Source organism: Pocillopora damicornis, chromosome 6 (genome assembly GCF_964200805.1).
Source record: "Pocillopora damicornis chromosome 6, jaPocDami1.2, whole genome shotgun sequence".
Classification (NCBI taxonomy): Eukaryota; Metazoa; Cnidaria; class Anthozoa; order Scleractinia; family Pocilloporidae; genus Pocillopora; species Pocillopora damicornis.
In genome coordinates, this window is record NC_142675.1 from 22400602 (window position 1) to 22420028 (window position 19427).

Here is a 19427-nt window from a genome sequence, read left to right on the forward strand (position 1 = left end):
CATTGTATTAATACTTTCTGTTAGTTGTATTTTTAGATTCAATTATTGATACGAATGTATTTCACTAACCTTTGGGGTTTTCAAGACCTGAGGAAAGATTTTTCTCGGGTGTGGTTCCTTGACAACTAAAATATGATGACCTTCTTCCGCTGGTCGTTTCAAAATCATGAGCAGTAAAACCTTCTCGTCTTCCTCCACTTATGTCCTCGAGCCTTTGTTCAGTCAAACGCTGGTCTTCAGGTAAGGGACTTCTCGCACTCGATGCCAGTTCTGACTCGTGTTTGAGTTGTGAATTTTTTCTTTCAGGGTGCGTTTTGAAACTTTTTTCACCGGGACGGTACACAATAGAGGCCTCATTCAATCTCTGAGAAGGAGCAGCAGCAGCAGTAACTGACGATTCCATCCTGCTTGGTGAAGCTGCAAATGTTACATAATCTATTTCAAATGAGAAAGATGTTCAGTTTTCATCTTCTCACAAGCGTGGGGAAAATAAAGAAATCAGAGTCCTCATGTGGAATTGAACAACAGACCATCAGTCCTCCTTCACCCCTCCCCGATTGATAGTCGCAATACTGGTGCTTATGTCGCGTGGTGTCATGCCTGGGTACCACATTATAAAAGAAAAGAAGCGCATGCGCTCTCCCTCTTTGTTTCGTGGTTCGTTTCGGCCGCCCACGTTTAGCGTTAATTCTTTCCTACTTCTTCTGAAAATGACTGAAAAAACATTGAGTAATGTAATATTTTCCCTGTGTGAGCTTGGATCTATTAGAAGATGCTCATGTTTTACTCGGCAATGCCAACTTCAGGCTTCATGCCTGGGGGCAGAAACGGTTTTCTGAGTTTCTTACAGAAGTGGGCAAACGTACTCTCCGTGAAGGTATCCGGGCTGACAAACACCTCTTCTCGGATAAATTTCATGCCAAGAGTGAGCACGACCATAGCTCCACATGCAAAAGCATCAGTTCAAACAACCCTATAATAAGGATCAGCCCTTTCGTTCCGATTACCGTTCCAATGACAACAGCAGAGTTGGAGGAAAACGAAAGTGGGGATTTGGCTCAAAATTTAACCACCAATCTTCCAAACGTAGTAACACAGAAGAATCTTCCTCCAAGCTTGCTTGTAGCCGGACCAGTTCAAGTTGATTATCCGCTGCCTGTCCTAGAAACGCTCAAACCACCCACTGACAAATCAGCCTCTCGTTTACAGTTTTTTTGCTCAAAATTGGAAGAAAATAACGCAGGATTCATGGACATTACAAACAATTCAGGGGTACAAGATCCCCTTTTGCCGCCGCCCCAGGCAGCGTCGTGTGAGGATTACCCGTACCAATAGCCATACCGAGGCTAAACAAATGAACCTGGCAATTGCAAATTTGTTAGCGAAAGGAGCGGTGAAGGCAATGACAATTTCTCTTCCTCAGTCAAAACTAAACAGTATTGTGGACGCATGTCAACTTCTCCTCGTTCAAAGGAGTGGATTGAGGACTCTGTCCACTCTGATCGGATGCATGAGCCATGCTTCTCAGACAAGGATCATGCTTGCCCTGCTTCACTACAGAAGTCTCCCGCGGTTACACCTACAAGCGGTGGCTCACTATGGCCATAGGGGGAATGTGCTCATCCCCTTAACCTACCGGGCCCTAGCCGACCCGGAGTGGTGGATCTCAGAGAGCAATCATCTGAATGGCTGTCCGATACGACACCCCCCGATCGACGCTACCCTTTAGACTGATGCATCCAAAAAGGGCTGGGGGCAGCATAACAGGGAATATTTATTGGGAGCCATTGAAGTGTAGAAGAGGCGAAAGCGCGCATCAATGTCTTGGAGTTACGGGCCGCCACTTATGCCCTCAAAGCACTTCTACGGCACCTGCAACTTGTACCCAAACATAGCCGCTTACGGGTAGACAACACAACTGCAGTGGCCTACATCAAGGAGAGGGGGGAGACACGCCTCACTGCTCTGACATCTCAGGGCTTAGAACTGTGGGCAGTAGCCCTGGAAGCAGGAGTGTTCTTGACAGCACAGCATATTAGGAAAATTTGGAATGCAGGACTATAGCTGTCTATAAGTCAGCTATTTCTCAGACCCATGATCAAATTGGCTCTACTAAGTTAGGAAGTCTACCTATTGTTTCTCGGTTTACGAAAGGTGTTTTTAAGAGTAGATCTTACCAAGCCTAAGTACTGTTCTACATGGAATGTTAAAACAGCGTTGTTACTCTTCGAGTCTCTTAAACCGCTAGAGGATTTGACGTTAAGGCAGTTTTCTTACAAAACTGTTCTATTGCTTGCCCTCACATCAGCAGCACGAGCTCATGAACTGTCGTTATTGGATTTGCCTTGTTCTCTTAAGAAGGAGAGTTCATGGGAATTTAATGCAAGCCACATATCAAAACCTCCAGGCCTAGTCACCCAGCCCGTAAGTTTTTTCTTCCTTCTTTTCCAGAAAACGTAATGATCTGTGTTGCGTATATCCTCAAAGCTGCTGGCGTCTTACATTTTACCCCACCAGGCCGTTTTAAGCCAGACTGTCTCTCGTTGGCTGACAAGGGCTCTACAGATGGTGGGAATCGACTTGGGCTTCTCTGAGCACTCGACTGGGAGAGCCTCTACCTCTGCAAATGCTGCAGCAGGTGTCTCTGTTGAGCTTATCCCAGAAGCAGCAGATTGGGCTTCTGCAGGGACGCTTTTGCCACAGAGGTCAGATCGTCTTGTTTTATTGTACTACAGACCTCCGGTGGAGTTTATTGAACCGTTTGGTTTTGCTATTCTGCATTTCTCTATTGTTTGTTTGATATTCTGCACCACTACTGCGACTATCAGTCGGAGAGGGGTGAAGGAGAAATAATGTTTTCCCGGAGGGTTAGTACTTACCTGACGGGGAGATAGGGTTCTCCGAACCCTTTGTAGACTGATATGGGCAATAGTGGTCCCCAAGCCATCAAAGCTATCTTTTCCTCCCCACCTGTCTACTGCCAATAAATACGGTCTCACTCTTCATTACTTTGAGGGAGAGCACATGCGCTTCTTTTCTTTTATAATGTGATACCCAGGCCGCGTGCCGCGCGCAACGCGACACATGCACTTGTATTGCTCCTATCAGTCTACAAGTGGTTCGAAGAATCCCATCTCCCCGTCAGGTAAGTATTAAGAAATATTTGAGTATTTCTCTCATATCAATTTAAAGGAACACAATAAAAAAGTGTGGAGGCTAGGAACCATCAAAGAATTGGTGTGTTTCAAAATACCGAAAGCATAAGGAGTCGTCTCAAGAGCAAAAAACGCTCCTTATGACAATGAAGTTGTTTGAGAAAGATTGTCGGAAAAAGAACGATATCGAAAGATTATCTGAGTATCCGGTAATCAATGAATTTCAATTAGTGAAATATATTACTACATTAATCAAACCTGCTTTGCCTTCTCTTTACAGGAAGGATCCAATGGGATCAATCGTTAGCCGTAAAAACAACAAAACAAATTGACACATTTGGGCCATTAGTCGTGAAAACGTTACCGTAAATTCTATCTACTAACCATACAGGAAAGACATGAGACGCTTCCTCAGTTTCCACTGAAAAGGAACCATAACCTAAAAAATACCCAAAATACATTTCGGGGTTGTTGCACCTATTTTTATGCTTTTTTCCGATAATTTTTCTCGAAACAGCTGAATACGCTAAGTCATTGGATTCAATACTTCGGCTCAGGAAAATTACCTTCGTTGACTCCCACAAAGTGTTCTGGTCTATTTTCTTGGAGTTTCCGGCACTGTTCAGATTTTGATGAAGCGACTGATTGTTTTTCTTCTATCTCTGATATCACAATAGGGGCCTCATTCAAACTCTGTGAGGGAGCAGCAGTAACTGACGTTTTTATCTTGCTTCCTGAAGCTGCAAATGTTATATAATGTATTTCAAATGAGAAAGATGTTCAGTTTTCGTCTTCTCACAAGCGTGGGACAAATAAAGATATCAGAGTCCTCATGCGGAATTGAAAAACAGACCACAGGATCTAATCATCTGAGGAAATGTAAAGCCTCCTTTCCAATATTGTTCATTCAAAACGGAATAAAATGCTAACACCAGAGCAGTAATGCTTTGTGTTCGTAATAATTTTAAAGTTAATTACCGATACGAATGTAATTCTCTAACCTTTGGGTCTTTCAAGACTTGAGGAAAGGTTTTTTTCAAGCGTAATTCCTTGATTACAAAAATATGATGACTTTCTTCCACTGGTCGTTTCAAAATCATGAGCAGTGAGACCTTCTCGTCTCCCTTCACGTTTGTCCTCGAGCCTTTGTTCAGTCAAACGCTGGTCTTCAGGTAAAGGACTTCTTGCACTCGATGACAGTCCAGACTCGTCTTCCAGTTGTGCATTTTTCACTTCAGGGTGCGTTTTGGTACTTTGTTCATCTGAACGGTACACAGAAGAGGCCCCATTCAAACTTTGTGAGGGAGCAGCAGTAACTGACGTTTTCATCTTGCTTCCTGAAGCTGCAAATGCTATATAATGTATTTCAAATGAGAAAGATGTTCAGTTTTCGTCTTCTCACAAGCGTGGGACAAATAAAGATATCAAAGTCCTCATGTGGAATTGAACAACAGACCATAAGATCTAATCATCTGAGGAAATGTAAAGCCTCCTTTCCAATATCGTTCGTTCAAAACGGAATAAAATACTAACACCAGAGCAGTAATACTTTATGTAAGTAATAATTTTAGAGTTAATTGCTGATACGAAAGTAATTCTCTAACCTTTGGGTCTTTCAAGACTTGAGGAAAGATTTTTTTCAGGCGTGGTTCCTTGATTACAAAAATATGATGACTTTCTTCCACTAATCGTTTCAAAATCATGAGCAGTGAGACCTTCTCGTCTCCCTTCACGTTTGTCCTCGAGCCTTTGTTCAGTCAAACGCTGGTCTTCAGGTAAAGGACTTCTTGCACTCAATGACAGTCCAGACTCCTCTTTCAGTTGTGTATTTTTCACTTCAGGGTGCGTTTTGGTACTTTGTTCATCTGAACGGTACACAGTAGAGGCCTCATTTAAACTTTGTGAGGGAGCAGCAGTAACTGACGATTCCATCTTGCTTCCTGAGGCTGCAAATTTTATGTAATGTATTTCAAATGAGAAAGATGTTCAGTTTTCGTCTCTTCACAAGCGTGGGATAAACTGAGAAATCAGAGTTCTCATGAGGAATTGAATAACAAACCATCGGATTTCGCGTTTCGACGCTCTATCTTCGAGTCATCGAGATTGAGCCACCAAGTCGATAACAGTACTATGCTGAACACTCCTCAGACATTACATTATAATAATTTAGCTCACCCTTGAGTATCAGTGGCTCAGTGTAAGAGCTTCAGAGCGCGAAATTCCTTGGTATGAGGTCGATTCCTTGTATTATTCTTTGTGCCACGCTCTTTGCATGATTAAAAAAAACATCTCTCTATATTTCTATATTACTACGCTCAAAATTCACCACTGACCTCTGATATGAAATTAACTTACTACTTTGATGTTATCACGTTAAAAAATTAATATAGAGAAAAACATTTACCATGGTCAGTTCACTCAAGTAGCTAAGCAGAAAAGAACACAAAAATGTAAAAAAAAACTAGCAGTGATAATAGAAATGAATCATCAGGACGGTGTAGTAAGGGAAAGTGTAGATGAGTTTTCACGCAGCAGAACGAAAACCTTTTGAAACAAAATGGGACACAGGTAAGTTGGCTTAGTTTTGCAGCCAAACCTAAAATCACTATGACCGTGACAAGAACGATTCACAGGAGATATACTGAAAAGTGCTTACCATTAGCGAGGCTGACCATCTTTTCCACAAGATCCCTGCATTGACTCTCCCAGATGTACTTCTTGCCATAGCTTTCCCGTAGAGTTTGACATTCTCCAATTGCTGCTTCGCGACCCTTTTCTCGGACACTTTTAATAGCTTCAGCCCACTTCTCTGGTTCCTCAGAATCCACAACCCAAGGGGTACTCTGAGGAAGAGCATCTTGCAGAGCCTCTCCAAATCCACTGGTTTGTGTGACAAGAAAAGGCAGACCAGCAGATAACGCTTCCAAAGCGGTTAAACCAAATCCTTCCGATCTTGAGGGTATGACAGCAAGATCTGCTGTAGATAGCAGGGTTGCAAGATCTCCCCGATTTTCAAGAAATGACTTCACAATCAGCTGCTTTTTGCTCAAGCCGTACTCAAGCAGTTGCTCTGCCACTTGTTCCTCGTTTCCACTTGGTGCACCCACAAAGACGAGCTTATAACTTGTGTCATTCAGTTGAGCGACTGCTTTGGCCGCTATATCGAAACCCTTGAGTTTAAAATCTTCTGAGTCGCCTCGTCCAAACAACAGAACATTGAACCTCTTACCTTTGACTGTGAAAAGCTTTAGCGAGGATAATTCAGAAAAGATACCTGGCGTAAGATTGAATACATGTTTTCCGGAGGAGCTAAGGTAACGCGAGTAAAACTCACAAAGCCTTGGTCCAACAGACACCACTAGATCGGCAATCTGGCACAGTTTGATTTCATTCCACTGTTTTTTGTCGCCCTTAGATATGGCATTGTCACAATCTGAGTACGTTTTCAACATGGAAAGTTCCTCAGGGGCAGTATGTACAACTTGAACCCACTTACACCGATGGCTTTCCCTTATTATTTGAGCTTGTTTACCAAGTTTTACACCATGGCCAATGATTATGTCTATGGAGAGATCATCTGGTGGAAAACTTAACCAATCAAGCGGATCGAATGCATGCCGCTCCCGTGCTTTAACGATACGCACGTTACAACCACTACTTGCATTTTTGTCGGCTTCAGTGCATTTCGGGACAAAGAAAGTTACGGACACATTGGGATGTTTAGCCAACTGTATCGCCAATTCTCGATTTATGGTCGACAGGCCACCTTTGGAAGACTTCCATTCGTCCGCGAGGAGAGTAACTTGTAATTTGCTATTGGACATGTTCCTCGAAATGTAATTCAGCATACACTGTAATGTTTCAGTGGGGGTGATGGCATTCACGGCTAATGAATAAATTTTGGCCAATTAACGGCTAACAGTTAGTATCTTTTCGTTGTGGTTACAAGAATTTTTTTAACGATTAACTTTTTACAACTAACTATTAAAATTTATCAATTTTTACGCCTAACGGCTAAATTTTTGGCCGTTTAACTGCTAACGGTTAACCCCATTGAGACCCTCTTATTCCGTTTTACTTTTCTGCATTGAATTGAAAATTGCTTCATACACCATTAAAGAGAATATTTATTTGTGGATCTTGAGGGTATTGAGGTGAGAAAAATGCCTGCTAGCTATGTATGTCAAATGAATTTATCCCTTTTACGATTATCACACAAATGAGTGTTCATTCAGAAAAAGGGAAAATACTAAGAATTATGATTAAGAAAAAGCAAACGTAGAATAACATTGTTTAACTCCCGTTTAGTTTTCCGAACATCATCTCTTATCCCGTCACGCTAAGAATGTACTTGTCACGCAAGGAAATTTTTCAGGCATCCCTTCAAAATAATTTCATCTTGACTTCGTTCGTTCAGGACCTGGGGGAGCGTGCAAGATTACTTTAACTTTGCCTGGCTTGAGTGCCGTTGTGCAGCTAGCCCAAGCAGAAATGTTCTTTTAAGTATGCCAGGAAACTATGCATGAATAATTAAGTATGACAACATAAAATACCAAGTCTTACAACAATGGAATACTTTTCTATGGGCGGCCGTCACCACCAAAAATACAAGGATGTCAAATAGATCAGCAAAGATGGTGTAAGGATCAGCTGCAGGATAGCATAGCTAATAAAAGAATGGCATGGCCAAATTATAGACAGTCTAGTTTTCCTTCGTGAAACAGAACACCCTAAACATGAATAGTTTAGCCAAATGAGAAACGGTCTAGTAGCCCATGTTGAGTTGGAACATGAGATTGTGAAATGGACTAGCTCAATTACGAATAGCTTAGCACTCATTTGCAATACAGTACTCAAACGGTGTAGCGTTGCGTTAAACGGCTCAGGGTAACGTCGAGTAGCACAGCGTACGCACAAACGGTGTAGCGTTGCGTCAAATGGCTCAGCCTAATTTAGAATGGTGCAGCGTACACACATATGGTGTAGCGCTGCGGGAAATGGCTCAGCGTAATGTCGAATGGTACAGCGTACATAAAAATAGTGTAGGGCTGCGGGAAATGGCTCGGCGTAATGTCGAATGGTACAGCGTACATAAAAATAGTGTAGCGTTTTGTGAAATGGCTCAGCGTAATGTCGAATGGTACAGCGTACCTACAAACAGTGTAGCGTTGTGTGAAATGGCTTAGCGTAATGTCGAATGGTACAGCGTACATACAAACAGCGTAGCGTTGCGTGAAGTGGCTTAGCATAATGTCGAATGGTACAGCGTACACACAAATGGTGTAGCGTTGCGTGAAATGGCTCAGCGTAATGTAGAATGGTACAGCGTAGACACAAATAGTGTCGAATAGCTTTGCAAAACATCAGACACTCTATCTGAACATTAAATTGCTCCTGCAGCTGATCCTTAAGCCATCTTTGTATTTGCTGATCTATACGACATCCTTGTATTTTTGGTGGTAACGGCCGCCAAGGCATCTCGCCGAAACCACCAAAAATACAAACCGCAAATGGAACAGCGATCTGCTGGGGGCATGACGTCATCGAATGTGAAGACTGACACGAAACCATTATATGGCGTTGTCGCTGTATGGAATAGTCTTCACTTCGCTTTGCCGTAAAACAGAGCCAATTCGGTAAGTTTCTCCTATTTTTTCACTGCTGATATTGCACTTATTCGTTGTCGTTCATGAAAGCGTCAATTAAAATAGCAACGAGACTGAATTCTACCACGGTTTGCCGGCCTCTTGGTTTACCACAGTTTATAGTATTAAGTAGTGTTATGACGTGCATTAAATGTCAATTGTCGAGCTCTCTTTTCTTTCTCCGACTCACGCTTACTTTTCAATGAGAATCCAACTTCAATGGCTCTTTGAACATTGGAGGAGTACGTGAGAAGTTGAATATTGTGTGAGCCCTGGACGCCATGGTAAGAAAACTGATATCCTTGATCCGTTTTGACATTTTTCGATCAAAGTGATATCGGTGTGCCGGACGATAAGAGTAAGCTAAGAGAAGACATATTTATTATTTTAAAGAGGTGTACATTATATTGCTTTGTTTATTAATTTTTTCCTGGGTGCAGTGATAGTAAAAGTAAGTTCCATTTTTATTTTGTCGATCAAACGTAGATTACATGTCTGGACCGGAAACAGTTAAAGGGTTTTTTTCGCGTTCCAAAATAGTTTTTGCAAGAGTAATATTTTTTCTGAGTTGGTTTTGCGCGCATACACACTTATCTTCCCTGTGCTCTTTCCCATTCCGTAGTCATCACGTATTAAGGAACGCTAGTGCGGACACCGTAATGCAAGTAATTGTACGTAATTGTCCAACTCTAGGTCGAGTTTTACCGTTCAATCTGTTACAGTCGCAACTTGCTGAATAAAAACTATTGCATAATTCAGACAATTGACAGGACATCTTGCTGTTTCGTCGTTTGTTTCGGTAGACGTATTTATTTATATTTCTATTTATTTTTACATTTCTGTACCTCAACTATTAATTTTTGTGATTATTATTATTATTATTATTATTGTTATTATTATTATTATTATTATTATTATTGCTACAGACTGAGTTCAGTACACACTATTATATTGACTAGAGTTGCGTGACCATGGCGTCCAGGGCACACACAAAATCCAACTTCTCACGTACTCCTGCAATGTTCAAAGAACCGTTGAAGTTAAACTCCCTTTGAAAAGTAAGCTCGAGTCAGAAAAGAAAAGATATGAGAGCTCGGCAATCCACATTTAATGCACATCATAATACTACGTAATACTATTAAAATTCAGGCTCACCAACACGTGCAAACTGTGGTAAACCGGGAGGCCGGTAAACCGTGGTAGAATCCAGTCTCGCTCTTTTAATTAACACTATTATGAACGACAACGAATAAATGCAATATCGGCAGGGAAAAAAAGGGGAGAAACTTACCGAATTGGCTCTGCTTTACGGCAAGGCGAAGTGAAGACTCTTCCACACAGCGACTACACTATGTAATGGTTTCGCGCCAGTCTTCTCATTCGATGACGTCATGCGCCCAGCAGATCGCTGTTCCATTTGCGGTTTGTATTTTTGGTGGTTTCGGCGAGATGCCTTAGCGGCCGTTACCACCAAAAATACAAGGATGTCGTATAGATCAGCAAATACAAAGATGGCTTAAGGATCAGCTTCAGGATAGCATAGCTAATAAAGGAATAACATGCCCTTCACGTCACGCCACGACGATTCGCCACAACATCGAAATATTCAAGTAATACTAAGCAATTTAATGTTCAGATAGAGCGTCTGATGTTTTGCAAAGCTATTCGACCTAACGCTACACTATTTGTGCCTACGCTGTACCATTCTACATTACGCTGAGCCATTTCACGCAACGCTACATCATTTGTGTGTACGCTGTACCATTCGATATTATGCTAAGCCACTTCACGCAACGCTACGCTGTTTGTATGTACGCTGTACCATTCGACATTACGCCGAGCCATTTCACACAACGCTACACTATTTTTATGTACGCTGTACCATTCGACATTACGCCGAGCCATTTCCCGCAGCGCTACACCATATGTGTGTACGCTGTACTATTCTAAATTAGGCTGAGCCATTTGACGCAATGCTACACCGTTTGTGCGTATGCTGTGCTACTCGACGTTACCCTGAGCCGTTTAACGTAACGCTACACCGTTTGAGTACTGTATTGCAAATGAGTGCTAAGCTATTCGTAATTGAGCTAGTCCATTTCACAATCTCATGTTCCAACTCAACAACCCGTTTCTCATTTGGCTAAACTATTCATGTTTAGGGTGTTCTGTTTCACGAAGGAAAACTAGACTGTCTTTAATTTGGCCATGCCATTCTTTTATTAGCTATGCTATCCTGCAGCTGATCCTTACACCATCTTTGTATTTGCTGATCTATTTGACATCCTTGTATTTTTGGTGGTGACGGCCGCCCATACTTTTCGCATCGCCTGAAGTTACTCTCGAAGCGATGCGATTTCGTAAGCACTCCTCAAGCCAATTCTCTCCAAAGATCTTTCAATCACGGGTTGATCAAACCATAGTTCCTGCTGTTAGCTATGATCAAATAACTATGGAAGAAATTAACTGCTCACAAACTCGAGATTAAAATCCACCTTCGCACGCGTGCTGAGTACATTGGGTGAGGCGAGTGGATTGGCTTCCTTATAGAGGAACTACGATCTGAAATAAAGCTTCGTACCTAGTGGTATTTGTAGACTACATTTAGAATTTCTCCTACTGAGTAACGACATAACCCGCTTCGCCCGAACTTAATTTGCCGGATTTCAATATTTGTTAATGAATCCTACGCGTAGTTCCGTTTATTTTGGCTACACAGAACTAAGAAAGAAAAAGGAAGCCGATAGCCAGCGATTCCTTTACAAACAAAGAACAAGTGTTTTCAAGTCTACAACTTATGAAAATATGAACATATATTTACATTATTGCGATTACATGTATGACGCACGTACCCTGCCAGTGCTTCTTGACTCCTCTCGAGCGGAAGCAGTATTCAATCGACAAAATAGATTTGCCATCGTCTGAGGGACCAACAGATCATGAAGTAAAACATGAAAGAACTAGACTGTGCACGAGGAGACTTAATGGAATCGAAATAGTGGCTCAATTTCAACAAGAAGAATCAATTATGCGATCCAAAAGCTCTCGCCTCTCGCGAATGACGAAACCAAATTGAGTTTTCGCATCATTGAACAATCCTGTTGCGGAAGTAAAGGATGTTGGGATACCAAGATTGTCACGCTACCAAATAAAACAATTGTATTGTCTAGGGAAACTTATGGGGAGTTACTATATCACGGGCGACGAGCGGGGATAGAAAAAACGACCCAAATATGAGCGGTCAGCGGTGAAACAGCTTTTATACTTCATATAGAGACAGATAATTTGTTGTTTCATAGACAATCGTGTTGTAAAGCCGAAACGTTAACAGTTTACTTCACAGTTTAAGCAATTTTTCAAAAGTGTTGATTGAACTCATATCTTTTACTGCTTTAATAAACAATGGAGGCTTCGGAGAGGGAGTCAGTGGCATTCGGAAAGGCACCAAGAATAATTATATACATGGTTTGTAGCTAGCTGCGTGACGAAAAAAAAGTATCATGATTTCCGGTTGATCCATCGAGAGGTTGCGAAAAGAAATACAAACTTTAACAGCGGGATTTCAGCCTGGTTGGCTTGTGGACAAGGATGGAATTGCAAGTCATGGCTATGTGTTTAACCACTACATTACACACAGACCGATAGCTATAACTGTGGTGTGATTGTAATGTCTTGTGAGTAGCATAATCACTTGCTAAAGCTCACTTTAATAGGACTGCTTCCTGGTTTCGAATGTATTAAATTTCTCTTTGTTTGTTTTAAGTTTGCTCGGTGTTTGTGTGAGGGGTTGGATATTAATGGAAGTTACGATGTGGACATGGAAAGGGAAAGAATAACGTCTATCATATTTGGCTCGTGTTATGATGACCTTGATTGGTAAGTTTTGATGGTGTCAAATACCATTGTTTCTTAAACGCCAATTAATGTTCAATTATAGGAGAAATACCGCGGTCTGTAAGATTTGCAAATTTTGACGATGGAGAGGATTGGCTTGGGTGCGATAGCTGTGGCCAGTTTTTCCATGCAAGTTGTCTGGATGTGCCTTTCGCGGAGACGCTTACGCAACATTTCACCTGCCCTTAGGGTGGCTTCTTGTCAGTACAAGTAGAGTTTAAATTTTAAAGCTGACTATAACAATGAACCAGATGATGAACTTAATGTCATGTACAGACCTTAATTTGTAAGATAAGAAATACAGTCCTTGGTAGTCAATTAAGACTAGTCAATTTGTCACGAGCGTCAATGGTGCAGAATCGTAACTTGATGGAGCCAACAGTGGACAACATCCCAGAATTCAAACTTTGTGATTTTTTTCTCGGCTTAAACGCTAAGTCAGTTGTTCAATTGAATAGGAAGAAAAACATTTCGAGCGGAAAACAGAATTATTTGCACGCGTGGATCTTTTGAGAAAAGGTCTCCTAAACGAGTGGTCTTGATTATAAATATTTAAGGAATGGTAAATACATTAGCCCTAACATGGCTGTTTCTCGAAGCTCAGTGTTTTCCTACTTGCCTTTTTTCCACGTGAATGGGGGGCGATTGAATAGATATAATATGCAGAAAGAACTTCAGCTGATAGAAATTTTAAATTTCTCATCTTAGGCTGTGGATGCAAAATTCAAGTGAAAAGGAAGCCAACTGTGATTAATGCTTTGAACAAGTCAAGATACGTTTGTTTCGTCACACAACAAGTTACATAACGTTAATATCATTCTTCTTGATGCCTTTCCCGGTGTCATCAATGCCTTTCCCGATACCTCCGTTGGTTAATAGAGCATTAAAAGTATTGTTCCAGTTAAAGCTTGAGGAAAATTGCTTAACTTTTTAAGTAGCGAAGTGTAACTTGGTAACATTTCGGCTTTACAACACGATTGTTTTCTGCAACTACAAAATGTACATTTAATTCTTCTTGGTACCTTTCGGATGCCACCGATGCCTTCATTGTTTATTAAAGCAGTAAAAGATATATGTACAATCAACACTTTTGAATTGCTTAACATTTTATTTAGCGAAGTAAACTGTTTACACTTCGGCTTTACAACACGATTGTTTCCTGATACTACAAATGATCTGTCTATATATGATGTATTAAAGTTGTTTCACCGCTGACCACTCGTATTTGGGTCGTTTTTTCTATCCCCGCTCGTCGCCCGTGATGTAGTAACTCCCAAACTTATGTGTGGTTCCAAAACATATGATATAGGCTAAGTGCTCTTTCTCACTATTCCCATACGGCAGTGATTAACTTATTTCAAAGGATATATCGTGCACAGAGAGCAAGAAGCCAAACTATTTTCGGGAGATTTTGATAATCATAATCGAGCCCGCACGATAGGTATTACGTATGTCAGAGCTTAGTGCGTGAAGTCTTTAAGTACATTATGTTGGCGAAAATAAAATTTACGCTAGTATTCAGGGTTTATCGTGGAAATAAGATGTAAACTTCGTAAAACTGGAGCGCGCTTAGTGCATTTCTAGCCTTCTGATTGGCTGAAAGGAGCCAGGTTAAGATTTTATAACCTAGCTCCGACAAATACGATCAACGAATTTATCAGCTAAGTTATTTATCACCTCATATTCGGCGCGCCCTCGTAGAGTAATTATTATTATAATAAAGTTCGGATATCACGCGCACTGTCATTGTTTGAGAGAGCGTACCCTATGAGAGTAAAAAGCATAAAGCTGAGTTACAGCTCTCACGTCATCTGCCAAATTGTACTATGTCCGACCTTTTCCGGGACTTCTCTCTGGCCTTTTTCGATAATTGAAAATGAACAAGCGAGCCGGAAAGTAGCGACAGAAGAACCAAACCAAGGTTTGTAAATATGCCAGGCGCCATAATTTACGCTATTAAAACGTGAGCAGAGACGAAAATCCTCAAAGAGGAAACAAAATGGACAGTCCAAGTCTTAAAGGTTTTCACGCTCAGTTAGATTGCAAACTTACGTACGGTAATATCAATAATACCAAGAGAATTCAATATGGCGGCGATCACTGCTCGATCTGCAAAGAAGAGTGTTTCGTACCATGACTTATACAATTTGAGCACCGCAGATCTTCTATTTGATGAAAAGAAAAATAAAAGAAGACCTGCAAGTAAATCTTTGGGATTTTCGAGGCAGAGCGATGACATGATGTCAGAATTTTGATTTGCTTTAATTTAATTTTTGCGCTAAGACTACTGAATTTGCATTCAATGCCTGGCATATTTTTATTCCGAAAAGGACCTGAGAACTAATTTATTTCCCTGCAAGAACATAAACAAATATGGCCGACGATTCGAAGATCAGCGTTGCTCGTGTTTAACTATTTCAGTCATAATTTTCAACATGGCGTCTCGTCACTTACTCAACATGGAAAATAAGGGATATTCTGGCGCGTTGGGAACTTTTTTGATGGGAGGAAATGGCAATTTTACAGGATATTTGGACGCTTCGAACTCTGTAGCAGTCAATTCGATCGAGAGCAGTTGACTTTATTGATGCACTTTCCTGTAATAGGCGAGTGTTTGAGATGGAATACTATGGATTTTGAAGAACTGTATGGCGACCTAGGTCAATGATCAATGACAAAAGAACTGGCTCGGGAAGTAAGTGGTTTTTATTTATCGAGTCCCTGTGAGGTTTGATGGATAGCAGAATCAGTAGTGAATATGTCTTGATCGAGAGCAGACGGGACCATGAGCTCCTGATTGTTATATTTTAGAAATTTTTACAAATTTCCATACAGTTTCTTATATTATTTGGACGCCATTATGGACGAAATGCGCAAGCGCGGCCGCCATCTTGTCCAATATTTCTGCCGATGAGCTTATCATGGCGATCTCCGGTCATCGCAGTCATCAGGGTATTTCCTATGAGTACTCCTTAATATTTATATTGTGCTCATTTTGTTGCTACAGTTGTTGTTGTTCGTATTTTGGTTGCCGTTGTTTTTTCGGTTCGGTGCTGTTTCTTTAATAAACTAAGCAAAGCGTCCGTGACATCATTTTTAACAAAATATTCCCCTTCCTCTATGGTTTTTCCTGAACCTGGTAAGGATGGGTTTTTTCCTATCGCAATCCATTATTTTGACTGAAAACAATTTTATTAATTTTGGAAGTGACCCTTCTCTGCCCTCTCTCAATCGCAAACTATGCGTTAAGCTCAGAAAATATCATAATTAACGCAGGTGGCTACAAATTATTGCATTAATAAGCTTCATTATGTGATAAGAATACATGAAAGTCATATATTTGTACTGCGGAAAATACATTTTAAGCAAATGAAGATCATCGCACACAATTGACCAGCTCCCAGTTGGCTTGATAGCTCAGTTGGTTAGAGCGCTGCACCGGTATCGCAGAGGTCATGGGTTCGATTCCCGTTCAGGCCTGAATTTTTTTCAGGCCTTGTTTCTCAACTGCTTAAGTTGAGTATATACTGCGATGATCTTCATTTGCTTAAAATGTATTTTCCGCAGTACAAATATATGACTTTCATATATTCTTATCACACCTTCTCCATCTACGGGTATATAACGAACTCACAATTGACCAGCTCCCAGTTGGCTTGATAGCTCAGTTGGTTAGAGCGCTGCACCGGTATCGCAGAGGTCATGGGTTCGATTCCCGTTCAGGCCTGAATTTTTTTCAGGCCTTGTTTCTCAACTGCTTAAGTTGAGTATATACTGCGATGATCTTCATTTGCTTAAAATGTATTTTCCGCAGTACAAATATATGACTTTCATGTATTCTTATCACACCTTCTCCATCTACGGGTATATAACGAACTCACAATTGACCAGCTCCCAGTTGGCTTGATAGCTCAGTTGGTTAGAGCGCTGCACCGGTATCGCAGAGGTCATGGGTTCGATTCCCGTTCAGGCCTGAATTTTTTTCAGGCCTTGTTTCTCAACTGCTTAAGTTGAGTATATACTGCGATGATCTTCATTTGCTTAAAATGTATTTTCCGCAGTACAAATATATGACTTTCATGTATTCTTATCACACCTTCTCCATCTACGGGTATATAACGAACTCACAATTGACCAGCTCCCAGTTGGCTTGATAGCTCAGTTGGTTAGAGCGCTGCACCGGTATCGCAGAGGTCATGGGTTCGATTCCCGTTCAGGCCTGAATTTTTTTCAGGCCTTGTTTCTCAACTGCTTAAGTTGAGTATATACTGCGATGATCTTCATTTGCTTAAAATAAGCTTCATTATATTTGCGCATTTCTTTGCCTTGTGTCTAATCGAACTCAAGATGTATGCATTCAAGTTACCCTGCTTCATACCGGAGTGGAAAAAACGAAAACGTAGAGGATATGATTCGAATTTCATAATTGCCTCACTTTTCGTTCAGAAGGACAATTTTATTTACGCAGTTGATTTAAATACAGAGCCATCAGGATTAAACCACAGAAATAAAGGCGAGGTTTTAAGCAAAATTCTGTAGGCATTCATCTACAGCTTCTCGTCACTGAAAGTCACAGGGATGGTCATCATGTTTACAAAGCTTTCTAGGCTACGTTGGTCTCGTCTTTTTCGAATCTTGAGATGAGTTCTTGTTATCTTATAGGATCAGGGAAATGGGGTATAGTATTTCAAAATTAGATAGGAAAAGGGAAAAATAACGAAAGGAAGGAAGTAATCCACAAACAACTTCAAACCAAAGGTAGGACTCAGAAGCTGAAATAAATTAATATATAGATTTAGCCAAGCCTAAAAGCAAAGCTCGCATTTTTTTTTTTGCCCCTGGCCAGGGCAAAAAGCGTTGTGCGTTCCTCGATAGTTGTACGTTCGTCGATAGTTATCGGCACTTCAGTTTTTTCAAACGCAGTAATACCGTCACGAAGACTCTGAGCAATAAATTCCTCTTCGAAAATTAAGCAGGGTTTCGAGGAAAATAAATTATTATTGTAATAACAATATAACTGTTTTTCAGTTCCTTCAACATTTTCATGCAGAGTCCTAGCACACTCACAGTTATGACATGTACTTGGAAACCTGCTGTTCTTCTTTACAATGTCATACAAAATTATTTTTATTACGGTTAAAAAAGTCTCTCTATGATTCCTGAGTGTTAAGTCATTCGTAAAAGTTGAGTCGATGTATTTTGGCGAAATCTGAACGTTCTATTCACAAGTTAGAGGCCCATAAACTTACTTACTCTCAACTAACACCGGTAGGCATAAATCAACTTTGATATCTTTCCTTCCCCAGTTGGGTAGACAACAGGCAAATTTAATTTCTTGAACTCAATTACACTGTTAATGTCAGACAGAAAATTGTGGATGTCAGAAAAGGTCGAGGGATGTTGTATTGTCTAAAAAGAAAGTATTTATACAAGACGTACCAATAGCAAGAGCATAAATTTGTGCTGTTACTTTTGCTTCCATCGTACGATACTTATTGTAATAAAATTGGAATAAACAATCACGACGAAATTTTGGTATTCATTCTTTCAGATGTCATGAGTAAAAGAAACACCCACTGAAGATTTTTTTTTTTAACGTTTATTATTTTACTTTGTGACAAATTATTCTTGAAAAATTAATTCCAGGCTTAAAACTGCCATCTAAAATGAATAATCCCACATACAAAATAATGTTTGGCAAGGCACTTTGTACTCACTTAGAATTACTTTATTAAGATTTTTATAATTATTGGTTACTAACAAACTCATTAACACGATTAAAGTGGAAACATTTCAATTTATTCCCACGGATGGTCCACATTTAAACCAAGAAGGTGAGTGCTAGTTTTACAACAGAATGTTAACTCACCTAAACCACAACTGTGAAACTAGATTAAGATTTAAATGTTCATAAAATTTCATATGCATAATAAATAATACACTATTCAAATAATATATTCTGCAATCATATGACAAAAAAATAATTGAGATGGTCAATTTAGACAAATATTCTTCATAACACACCTGTTTCTTGATTTTTAAATAAAATACCTTTTTTTTAAATTCACAATTCCATAAGTGTACTGTTTATATTACAGATGGTGAAGATCTACCCATAGGACCACCTCCTTCAAATGGAGATTTGGGTAAGTGTTGAATGGAAAATAATATATTCCCTTTCTTCCTCAAAATGTCATGCATCTGCATGCAATTTACAGTTTATCTTCTCTTTAAGAAGTTGGAAAAGGGACATCACAGCCTCTTTCAAAAACAAATCCACTATAAAACTCTGTGCAATGAAGTTGTGTTAGGTTAGCTCACTGTTTCCTTAATAACAATAAAATACCTTTTTTTTGTTAATTAAGAATTACATAAGTTTACTGTTCATATAACAAACGATGAAGATCTACCTGACAGACCACCCCCTGCAGGCAGTGATTTGGGTAATTTGGGTGAGTGTCAACTGTAAGGTAACACTTTCTTTTCTTCTATAATGACTCCAGAAAATGTCATGTACCTGTAAACAGTGAATAAACTTTCCCCTCTGTAGGAAGTTGGAAAAGTGACACAATAGCCTCCTTAAAATACAACTTTCCTGGTAAAGTCAAAGCAATATGAAATGATGTTTGGTTAGCAAACTGTTTTTCCCTTGGCCATTTCCAGTGAAGTAGATGTTCTTAATATTTGCTTTATTATCACTTGGTTCAGTATTGTAACTTCAAAGAAACCTATT

At 40.1% G+C, this 19427-nt stretch overlaps 2 protein-coding genes across 5 annotated transcripts in view; both read right to left on the reverse strand.

Moving 5' to 3' along the window:
• Positions 1 to 19427, reverse strand: part of LOC149044472 (uncharacterized) — a 43940-nt gene that overhangs the window by 10014 nt on the left and 14499 nt on the right. The window lies entirely within an intron of this gene.
• On the reverse strand, positions 3315 to 11911 carry LOC149044474 (uncharacterized). Of its 4 annotated transcripts, XM_089208433.1 has the most exons (6): positions 11653 to 11911; positions 5812 to 7041; positions 4760 to 5101; positions 4157 to 4498; positions 3722 to 3895; positions 3319 to 3594 (listed from the first exon to the last, which is right to left on the reverse strand). In XM_089208433.1, the coding sequence occupies exons 2-6, from the start codon at positions 7001 to 7003 to the stop codon at positions 3452 to 3454; spliced, it is 2193 nt and encodes a 730-aa protein (XP_089064559.1). In that variant the 5' UTR covers positions 7004 to 7041; positions 11653 to 11911; the 3' UTR covers positions 3319 to 3451. The 4 variants fall into 4 exon arrangements, with proteins under 4 accessions (XP_089064562.1, XP_089064559.1, XP_089064560.1 ...); XM_089208436.1 differs by lacking the exon at positions 4760 to 5101 and having other exon boundaries at positions 3315 to 3594; XM_089208434.1 differs by lacking the exon at positions 11653 to 11911 and having other exon boundaries at positions 5812 to 7131.

What these genes read in the sequence shown, in the direction of transcription:
- LOC149044474 (XM_089208433.1), bottom strand. Translation starts at nt 7,003, where the DNA reads ATGCTGAATTACATTTCGAGGAACATGTCCAATAGCAAATTACAAGTT. An exon ending in AAGTCTTGAAAGACCCAAAG is followed by an intron (nt 4,499 to 4,759) that starts GTTAGAGAATTA and finishes TAGCATTTGCAG; the next exon opens with CTTCAGGAAGCAAGATGAAA. An exon ending in CTTTGTGGGAGTCAACGAAG is followed by an intron (nt 3,595 to 3,721) that starts GTAATTTTCCTG and finishes GGTATTTTTTAG; the next exon opens with GTTATGGTTCCTTTTCAGTG.